Raw genomic sequence first — 11,800 nt, forward strand, 5'->3', positions numbered from 1 at the left:
ATAACTTTCTTTCTTACAAAAAATTTAACACAAAAAGAGAGCTTGGTTTTCATGATACATTGGCATTTGGGAGTAATGTTTAGAAGATCATAGTCTTTAACGGTTGCAATTTTTGACTCTTGTTTTCCTTCTCCATGTCACACCACTTTCCTATATCTAACATGAAATTTCTTTAAAAGTTCCTTTGTTGTAACTTGCTCTTCATACCAGATTTTTTTTTTCGAACAAACTATGAGCTACCCAGATGATGCTTAGTTGTACCGTATGCTTAAGTTGTAGTACTTCATGCTAAGATACTCAGACTTTGTGCATAATAGTTGTATTAAACAAAAATGAACCCAAATGTGCAAAGTATATTAGGGCATATATGGTACCAAATGTTTTGGGGTTTGATTATAAAGAAAAACTAATCTTGATTGCAATTGTTACAAATTTTAACAATTTGACTTAATACATACAGAACATCTTTATCTGAAAAAAGAAACATTCTTAATTCATAGAGCATACAAACATTTATCCATTCAAAACTCAATGGAAAAAAGAAGCAACACTAAGAGGCCTTGTAATATGATTCTTACAAATTAAAAAAAATATATGAAACAACTACAAGTTGCGCCTGGTATCTATTGAGATAATCCATAAATAACTTACTCATACATGTGAACAAAACACCAACTATCAAAAGTATTCACTATAAAAGCCGAATCATCACCAATAATCTTTACAAGAACATACTCCATTTTGAAAATGATGAAACCTTTTTGCATCACGTGCAACGATTAATCTTCCAACCAGCTTTGATATAATCTTGAGCGCCTCATGGCAATCGCCACAAACACGCAGATTTTTCATTATCCGTATTGTTGCACGGGGTGGACTGTTCAAAAGAGCTTGAGATAAAGCAAGTCTTTCACTATGTGATAAAAGGGCTTCTTCTCTACTTTCATGGTCTAAATCATGGAGTACAAATCTAGTCTGAGCAACATACCCAACTTCTATCATGTGTTGTTTTAGACACCTAAGTTGACTGTATAACTTCTCATGATCAGCTTGAGATGTATCCCCAGCCCTAAACTGAAAAGTTTTGGCTTTGATTTCTAGGAGATTTAACGGTGCTGATTTATTTTTTTCTTTTGCAATATCCAAAGGCTTTATTGGTATCAAGCCTTTCTCTGATTTTTTATCTAAATGGGAAGGGTCTAGAAGGTTTACAATCTCAGCACAACGGTCTTCGAGTTCTAAATCACCATAAACCCTAGATTGATTCATCATGATTTCCCAAATTTCTACATTTGGGTTCATGGGCATCTTTTCTATGAATTCCAATGCTTCATTTAAATACCCTGAACTCCCGAGCATATCTACTACACTTGCATAATCATCTATAGATAGAACAAGATTGTAATTTTTTGTCATTGATTCAAAGTGTAATAGCCCTTCTTTCATGTCTCCTACGACACTACATGCAGCAAAAACACCATCAAACATCTGATTATCGGGTTTTAATCCGACCTTTTTGAATTCCGTGAACATTTCGAGTGCGTCTTCTCCATGGCCGTTTTTAGCAAGCCATGTTATCATGGTGTCCCAAGAAGTAAGATTTCTTTGGGGCATTTTATCGAACACCTTATATGCGTCTTCCATGGAGCCACACTTCGAATACATTTCCAAGATTTTGTTACAAATGTGAACATCAAGATGATGCACTGACCTTGTGAGGTGGTTATGGACTTGTTTAGCTTCTTTAAGTGCCTGAGTTTCTCCGCATGCTTTCATCAAGAATAGATATCCAGGCATTTCAACTGTTACTTTCTTCAGCTCAAGCATACGCAAAACCTCCACAGCTTCCTTCAATTTCTGTTCCTTGCAGAAAGCATTAAGCTCCTCAATCGTGCCAAGTAATTGCTTTTCCTCACCAGGTTTATATAACTTTTCTTTAGGTTGAGAGTCAATTGGCACTTCATAATTTACCAAGCCACTACTCTGTTGATTACTTGATGCATTACCACCATAAGATCCATTGATGTTATATTGGCTTTGACGATGTATACCATCTTTACCCATGTTATGATTACCTTGATTTCCTTGAAAATGTCCATTATATTTTGGATATTCATCATTTCCACCTCCTATAACTTCTTTTGATACTCCACTATTCATCCAATATGAACTCTGGACATTTCTACCTTCTTCATATAACGTATTTGAACTCTGTTCCAATATCTTATTCTCATAATTTCGATCACAGTTATAACTCTGCCCATAAGCCACAGTAGGTTTTTTCTGGACAACCAATGGATTTTTTCTATAAACCCCATCAGGGTTTTGGTCAAATTGATTATTACTGTCTCTAATTGACCAATAATTGTTTTTGACATTAGCAGGAAACTCGTTAGGGTTTCGGAAATGAAAGCTCTCATCGGTGGCCGCAGAATTGAGAGTGCTAAAGCTTTTAACAAAAGAAAGGGCTTTGAAGAAACTAACTGAGAAATAACTGCGTGAAGCGCTTGTACAATTGCATACCTTATAGAGATAATTTAGAGATTTCACCATTTCGAATGACCTCGCTCTTGCTTGAGACATGCTTTAATCGTCGAAGTTAATAGCGACACATAAAATCGGCGTCCAGTGTGCTTTTGGTGGCGGCCGAGAGGGGAGCAATGGCTGAGGGAGGGTCCGGTACACCCTAAATGTCGAAAAACGAGTTCAAACTCTACAACTGCATCTGGTTAAGCCGCACAGACTTAAGGTGGTTTTTTTTTCTTGTTTTGTTAAAGGCTTGTTAACATAAAAGTGTTTGGTTCCTGTGACCAACTTATGTGCCGTAATCTTTTTTATTTATTTATTTTTGTTACAAATGCGGTTTAGCAGGTTTTGAGTTAATCTCACATAACCTTCCCACCCATTAAACCATGACCCTATATAAAAAACCCAATGTATTTCTTCATCATTTATGTAGCCCAAATTCTAGCCCAAATTCATTGATTCACAGCTACACGCAACAATGACATCTTTTCTACAAATTCAACGACTTCACGCGTGAGATTGAAACCAGTCGTTAAATGCTATTGTGGTGATGTCTGCTGCTCCATATAAGTGTCAAGGATACCACACAACCCGGATAAAAGATTTTGGAATGCCTTAATTTTAAGGTAATTTGCAATTTCATCTTAAATTCTTAATTTTAAGGTAATTTGCAAATTCATCTTAAATTGAAATGAAATTTGTTACTGAGGTATTAGGGTTGTAATTACATATTTTTGTTTCATATTCTTAGAGTTGTGATTACACATTTTTTGTTTCATATTCTCTTCCCTTTCAATTTTTTGGACTCTTTAAGGTGCCATTTTTTCAGATGTGTTTTCCCGTCGGGTTTAGGGTATCTTATCTGGTTTACAATAATTCATAACGAAATCCATATTCCGTTTAAGGGTACCCCGATGTCTTAAAAAAATACATGTTCTACCCTTCCTTTTAAATTAAAAATATGATGAATCACTTTAATAAAATCAACTCGACGTTATACTAAAACTTATTTGATTTAAGTTTAGTGTAATACGTTAAAACATAAAAAAAGACCATTCACACCGGATTGTTAATAACTAAAAAGATTGTACACAATAAGTATTTTATCTTTGAATGCGTGCAATTAATATATATATATATATATATATATATATATATATATATATATATATATATATATATATAATCGGGGCGGGTCGGGTTGGGGTGAGGATAACCTACTCCCTGCCCCGAACCCGATAAAAAACCCGATAGCGATCCGTTACCCGATCCGAAATAATAGGGTTTCGGGTTTCCCCGTCGGGTTCGGGTTTTTTTGCCATCCATAGACGAGTTTGTTAAAGATAGTTGTAGGGTTGTTAATATATATTGCATTGTTGGTTTTACCTTTTGTCATCAAAATGTTATTTAAGCAGTGTACTTTTGCAATGTGCTTGGTAATATTATGAATTGGTATCCCTATATTGGAAGTATATATTTTGTAATTTGCAAGGTGGGAAATGGTAATCCAATGGTAATCTATTTGTGCAGCCTTTGAAATTTGGTTTGTGCAAAGTTGGAAATGCTAATCTAATTGTGCATATATGTCCTGGAAAAGGGCAATTTAGTTATTGCATAATATGAACATGGATAATTTCGTATTGACCAATATGTACATGGCAAAACAAGATGCTATAAACCAAACCAAAATAAGATGTTATATGTCTAAAACGGAATGATGTATGCGGAATAAGAATCGAAATCATGAATCAAACACACTAATGCAAGTAATCTCGTGAAGGTCTTTTATATTATTGATTAACAAATGGAGCATACAAAGAGATTTTTGTTTTGCTAAACTAAACTAACATTGATGCAAAATGGGAGGTTTTTTTGGGGGAATCTTACCTAACAAGCTAAGCTAAAGGATATATATATATATATATATATATATATATATATATATATATATATATATATATATATATATATATATATATATATATAGGGTGAGGTTCAATAGAATACTATAATCAACCAAGGAACCAATCTTTTTTTCAACTTTTAGAACATATTTTTTAGCATATATATATATATATATATATATATATATATATATACATATATATATATATATATATATATATATATATATATATATATATATATAAATTCATAACTTTTTATCCTCTTTCCATTGATATCAAATTCGATAAAAAAAATTATTTTTTTCATCAAATTCATAACGTGAATCTTTGAAAATTCACAATGTGAATCTAAATTCACACGGTGAATCCGAAAAATATATTTTACATTCACAATGTTAAGTTATGAATTTAGATATTTTTAGTTATTTGTTTTGATAAAGAATAAGCTCTAGAACTTGTAAACAAAATTTAGTTCCTTGGAGAACCAATAATTATGGTTCTCTATTGAACTTTTCCCTATATATGTAATGGTTAAATACATCACATGTCGAATAAACTAAGAAACCACTAAACAAGAGATAGTCCTTGAGATGTTTTCAAAATAGGCTTCTCAAATGCCAACATCAGCTTCAATATTTTCTACTCAACACTTTAAACCAAACCAAAGCAAGATGTTATAAACCAAACTAATTTAAGATGTTATAAATCAAACCAAAGAAACATGTTATAAGCCATATAAACCAAAGTATGATGCTATAAACCATATAAACCAAAGTATGATGCTATAAACCATATAAACTAAAAGTAGGATAATATAAACCATATAAACCAAAAGTCAAATGCTATAAAATATACCAAATTAAGATGTTATAAACCAAAAATATTAGCATAAACTAGATTTCATAGAATATGAATGCGCATTACATTATATTTCATGTCGCAATCATCCAATTGTGCCAAAGAGCCTATTAAACAAACCTACCAAGGCAACATATGTGGGAACATATGGAAATTGGATGTTTGTTGCATTTAATGGGAATAACAAAAAAATATGTACAAAAATAACGCAATATATGTCGGTGATTAACATCTCACTTCACCCTTTTTCGCAATCCATACCCAACTACTCTAAATTGATAGGTTTAGTAGGACTAGAACCACTACCATATTTTTCATATATAAGGTTCTTCAACTTAATTTTCAATATCCTCTCAGAAGGTTTCCTTTTCCTATACACATGTAAGTTATTAAGTCCTTCATCATCTTCCTCATGCCCATCACCCATACCTTCATCAACTGTTTTTTTCTTGCTTCATCCCATGCATCCACTCCTTCATCATCAACTTCATTGCATACATCCACTCATGTATCATTAGCTTCATTCTATGATTCATCCCCTATATCCATTCCTTCAACATCAACTTCATTCCCTGCTTCATTAACTCCTTCATCATCAACAAACACCTCACTATCACCTGGATGTCCATCTTTATCTTTTAGTTCACGTTAAGCCAAAATGTGACATGTATTTACACTGCAGGAAAAATAAAATAAATTGCATTTATGAAGAATAAGTAGGAGATTAATTACCATCTCAACAGGTTCCATTTCACCTAATAACATTATTATCCATTTACTACTTTCAATTTCGATTATGGTGCATCTTGACTCTATTATCATGGCTACATCTTTTTCATTAAGTTGGATTTTCTTAAGTATGAAATCCTCTAGATTACCTTTAATAAACTCAGGTTCATCATCATGAATGTATATAAGACTTTCATTTATACCAGACTCAACATGATCAAGAATTTGACTAAACTTCTTGTTAGATTGTCCTTCAACAACAACTTCATTTATAACTTAACTGGCCATATCCTCATCAAGCACTTATCCAATTTCATTAAAATATTCATTAACATTTTCCTAATTTTGTCCCTCATCCATAGCTTGGTCAATTTTCATTCACATTGTTGTGTCCATCTTGGTGTCCATCATCCATAGCTTCCTATCCCTTATGCATAACTTGTCTAATTTCAACCACATATTCAACTTCTTGTCCCTTATTCTCAACTTCATGTTCTTTATTCACATCATGCCCATTATCCATAGGATGTTGTCCTTCAGCCACACCTACATGTTATTTATCTTCTACACCACTTTCAGCTCTGCCTCCACCTATTTTAACATTTATTTTTCTCCTTTTACCGGATGGTTGATTTAGATAATTAGCAATTTTTCTAGTCCTAGTTCTACTCTTACTCTTAGAACTAGATGCTTGATTAGGATCCATATGTGGAACTCTTAGACTTGCTTAATTTGTGGCACATTCATGTTCCACTTAATTTTTTCTTGGCCTACCCATCGTTTTTGGTACATATACCACTCTTGGCCTTGTTTTATTTATGCAAAGTTATTTGTTATGTCCAAAATAAAAGAAATTACAATACCTTATAATTTTGGATACATTAACTCTTATAATAGAAAACTTAATCTTATTTTTACTTGCATGCCTTCTACTTTTGGTGGTAGATATTCTTGGATTCTCCTTGCTTTTGGTGGAAATGGATTTTGTTCCCACAAATTGTTCTCGTTGATATGTATTATGTTTGTTTGGTAGCATTCAATAAACCTGTATTTTGAAAAGTACTCATTAGCATATCCATCATATGTATTATGGACATAGTTAATAACAACAATTATGTGAACACAATGGATCCTAAAAATATCCTATAGCTTGCAAGTACAATGACTAGTCTCCAAGTCCAACGTGAAGCTTTCATAATTAAATTTAGCTTCAAATGCTAAACCTTGACTATGAACAATCAACCAAAACCTACAAATGGCATATATTTTTAGAAAACATTAATATAAGAGAATTGATATATAAAATACAACTACAATTGGCTCACCAATACTTACCTCATATACTTCCTAAATAGATTTTTTTTCACACAACTAAGTACATAATGGACTTCTATTTAGTACATTTTTCAGACATGTGAACAATCCTATCCATTATGTAAACTCTTATATGGTCAAGCGTTGTTATCAAAGGATTTCTCCTAGCTTCTACTATGATGGAGTTCAAGCATTCTGAGATTTCATTCTTAATAGCTTCAAATGCATACCATGTGAAGGGCTCAATTAATGGTTTGGTCTAGGCTTTCAATTTGTAATAGTTATTTTGAGCATTTTTGGTATAATAGTAGGTCAAAGTTGTGTTCTCAGTCAATGGAAAGTTTACGGGCGTAAACCCAGTTTCCGACCGAGGTTCTGTTTGCGGTAATTATCCATTATAAATAGGGGTTGTGTAGGTCATTATTGGTTGTTGATGCTAGACAATTCACGGCCAAGTGTAACGAGTTGTACCTGATATTTTTCAAGTAATAAACGTGTGCAAGCTTGTTCCGATTCTTATTCTACTCAATTTCTTGTCTCTGTGATTGTGTGATTGCTTGATCATTGGTAAAGATCCGTTTTAGGACCTTACAATTGGTATCAGAGCAAAGCCAATGTCAAAGCATCTTGCAATCGAGTTTTCGTTCGTATTCCTCACTGTTTGAGATTGGAATTGGTGTTTTTACTACTAAAGGGGATCGAATCTACTCCAAAATCGTGTTTTCGTGAACTGCTGGGAGTTTACTGCTAGGAGATTACGACCATAAACCCTGTTTACGACCGTAAATTCAAGAACATTCTTGGACCATAATCATTGTTCTTGTACCGTAAACAAAGCATCTTAAATAACCGTAAAAATTGTTCTTGGACCGTAAACTAAGCTGTAAACATTGACCGTAAACTAAGTTTACAGCGACAAACTCACCGACCATAAACTCAGATTTAAATCTAAATTTTTTGTTTTTTATTTTATCTTAATCTTTGATTTAATATAATAAAGAAAATGGATTCTCAAAGTCAAACACACCATCATGAGCTGGATTCTGTCAAGGGCACTACTACACACATTCCGAGACTGATGTCTGCAGATGCTTTTCTTGAATGGGAATACAGCATTGAAAAGTATATCAAAATGAAAGACTTTAAAGTCTGGCGAAGCATAGTCAAGGATCCTGTCAAAAATACAACCACCGTTGCTGGACAATTGGTTGAAAAAGCAATCGAAAATTATACAGATGAGGATTTTGAAAAGGTTGAAGAGCAGGAAATAGCTTTGACTACTCTGACAATGGCATTATCTCCTAATATTGCTCAAGGTTTCAGAGACTATAAATCAGCTAAAGATTTATGGGAAGCCCTGATTGAGGTGTATGAAGGAAATGAAGATATGAAGGAAAGCCGCCAGGATATGCTGCGTCAAAAATTTAATATGTTCAACTATATTCCTAGAGAAACCCTTGAGGCACAGCTGCAACGATTCACCACTCTCACTACTGAGATGAACATTTCCGGAATCTTCTTGATAAAGTCAGAAATTAACAAAAAGCTAATGAATGCTCTTCCTAAGTCATGGGATATGAATGTAGCAGTTATTAAGAAGAACAAAGATTTGAATCGTCTAACTCTTGCTGAAACAATGGCGATCATCAAAGCGTGTGATATTGATGATAAACAGCGAGAGATTAACCATGTGAATTCGTACTCAACTGCAAATCTCATAATTTCCTCCAACAGTGCTTTTTCATCAACCATTCCTTCCTCGGGTTAATCATTTGCTGTTCAACAACCCCAGCTTCAAACCATTACTGCTGCGTCATCCACGCCCTACTCGCAGAGCCAACTGCATGTCAATCCTCAAGCTGCTTTTTCCTCCAATGTACCAGCTGTGGTCTCTTCCTCAAACACAAATGATTGTGATGACAATCTTGCCCTTTCCACATGACAAGTGAATTGCTATAATGCTCTTCTTGCTGGAGATCTTCCACCCCAGTTGTGATTCACTGATTTGGATCAGATTCATCCAGAACATATTGAAGAGATGGACATCACATGGCAGATAGCCATGGCTGTATTCAGAGCTAAGAAGTTTGCCAAGAAGACCGGGAAGAATAACTGGGATATGAATCCTAATAAAAAGGTGGGGTTCAACAAAGGGAAGCTGCAGTGTTTCAACTGTCATGAGCTAGGACATTTTGCTCATGAGTTCCCGAAACCGGATAGACGATTGCATAATGACAGGACAATGGTTGCGGTGAGAAACAATTAGGGAGGTGCTCAAGTCAACGGTAAGAAGGCTATGGTTGCTCGGTCATTTGACGGGGAGGACCAGATTGATGCCTTGAACATTTCAAAACCTGAAAATGCTCACCTGGACAAAGTTAAGGATGAAGCTTCCGTGGAGAGTGTTGCAGCTGAAGAAAAGATGATGGAGTTGCAGTTTACGCTGATGGTATCTTCTACTTCTGAACCGAAGAAAAATGACGTAAGTTTGCCTTCCTGTTCTCAAGCTTATATTGATTACATTAAAATTCTTCGTGATGAAATAGAATGTTTATGTAGAGAAGTAGAGGACCTTAGGTATGAGGGTTACCAACTTAGAAAAGGACAAAAACCTCTAAAGGCCCAATTAGAGACAAAAATAAAGGACTTAAGGAAACTTCAGGAAGACTACAGTAATAAATGTGAAAACTATGACTATATCAAGAGACAGGATGTTGAGTTAAGTATTGAGCTTGATACATTAAAAGGCAAATTTGAAACTTCAAACTTTGATTTTAAAAAGTATGATGTATCAAGCGAGGTAGTTGCCAACATGATTGACCATTGCCTGCAATTCAAACAAAACCAGAAGAAGGGTTTGGGATATGATAAAGTACCTCCTCCTTTCAATCACAATTATCAATATCACCCTGTCTCTAATGAGGAGATTGCCAATGAATCTTTCATGGTTTATGGCAAGCCAACGGGTTTTGTTTCAGTAGGAGTTATTAATGTTGAAAGTACTAACGTTTCTACTTCCCCGCAGATCAATCCTTAAATCAGTCAAAGCATGAAGTTAAAGGATCTGTTTTTTATTATAAAACTGAGTCTGAACATGAAGTTTTAGTTTTAAATAAAGATTTTATTGTTTCTGATGTTAAAGAAGACAATGTTTTTCATGATACTTTTGCATCTGCTGATACTGAATTAAACTTTTTTGAAGTGTTTGATGAATTGTTTGATAATTCTAATGTTTGTGACGCTGCTAATGAAAACACACCAATTCCACAACTTACACCAACTGAGGCACCCTCACTTATCTCACAACCTGCTTCTTGTACATGTTCTTGTGGGAAAAGTAAGGATGTAAGAAAAGAAAATAAATCTGAGAAAAGCAGTACCAATTTTAATAATAAACATATTTGTTTTAATTGTGGTATTGGTGGTCATATGGTTAGGAATTGTTCCAATAGGATTTTTGTACATTATATGTCTCCAAGATAAAAGAACAAATCTAGAGGAAGCTCTTTAACTAGAAAGTCCTCTAGAGTTCATTCAGAGCTAAGAAGTTTGCCAAGAAGACCGGGAAGAATAACTGGGATATGAATGCTAATAAAAAGGTGGGGTTCAACAAAGGGAAGCTGCAGTGTTTCAACTGTCATGAGCTAGGACATTTTGCTCATGAGTGCCCAAAACCGGATAGACGATTGCATAATGACAGGACAATGGTTGCGGTGAGAAACAATTAGGGAGGTGCTCAAGTCAACAGTGAGAAGGCTATGGTTGCTCGGTCATTTGACGGGGAGGACCAGATTGATGCCTTGAACATTTCAAAACCTGAAAATGCTCACCTGGACCAAGTTAAGGATGAAGCTTCCGTGGAGAGTGTTGCAGCTGAAGAAAAGATGATGGAGTTGCAGTTTACGCTGATGGTATCTTCTACTTCTGAACCGAAGAAAAATGACGTAAGTTTGCCTTCCTGTTCTCAAGCTTATATTGATTACATTAAAATTCTTCGTGATGAAATAGAATGTTTACGTAGAGAAGTAGAGGACCTTAGGTATGAGGGTTACCAACTTAGAAAAGGACAAAAACCTCTAAAGGCCCAATTAGAGACAAAAATAAAGGACTTAAGGAAACTTCAGGAAGACTACAGTAATAAATGTGAAAACTATGACTATATCAAGAGACAGGATGTTGAGTTAAGTATTGAGCTTGATACATTAAAAGGCAAATTTGAAACTTCAAACTTTGATTTTAAAAAGTATGATGTATCAAGCGAGGTAGTTGCCAACATGATTGACCATTGCCTGCAATTCAAACAAAACCAGAAGAAGGGTTTGGGATATGATAAAGTACCTCCTCCTTTCAATCACAATTATCAATATCACCCTGTCTCTAATGAGGAGATTGCCAATGAATCTTTCATGGTTTATGGCAAGCCAACGGGTTTTGTTTCAGTAGGAGTTATTAATGTTGAAAGTACT

The 11,800-nt window shown here is 34.4% G+C and overlaps 1 protein-coding gene across 1 annotated transcript; it reads right to left on the reverse strand.

Moving 5' to 3' along the window:
- Positions 1–512: 512 nt before the first annotated feature.
- On the reverse strand, positions 513–2,816 carry LOC145017426 (pentatricopeptide repeat-containing protein At2g34370, mitochondrial-like). The gene has a single exon (XM_078975458.1). It carries the CDS (start codon positions 2,581–2,583, stop codon positions 709–711), a length of 1,875 nt encoding a protein of 624 aa, XP_078831584.1. The 5' UTR covers positions 2,584–2,816; the 3' UTR covers positions 513–708.
- Positions 2,817–11,800: the final 8,984 nt, after the last annotated feature.

Source organism: Lactuca saligna, chromosome 9 (assembly GCF_052625555.1).
Source record: "Lactuca saligna cultivar CGN05327 chromosome 9, ASM5262555v1, whole genome shotgun sequence".
In the NCBI taxonomy this organism is placed as follows: domain Eukaryota; kingdom Viridiplantae; phylum Streptophyta; class Magnoliopsida; order Asterales; family Asteraceae; genus Lactuca; species Lactuca saligna.

Coding starts and splice junctions, on each gene's coding strand:
- LOC145017426 (XM_078975458.1), bottom strand. CDS start 2,583: ATGTCTCAAGCAAGAGCGAGGTCATTCGAAATGGTGAAATCTCTAAAT.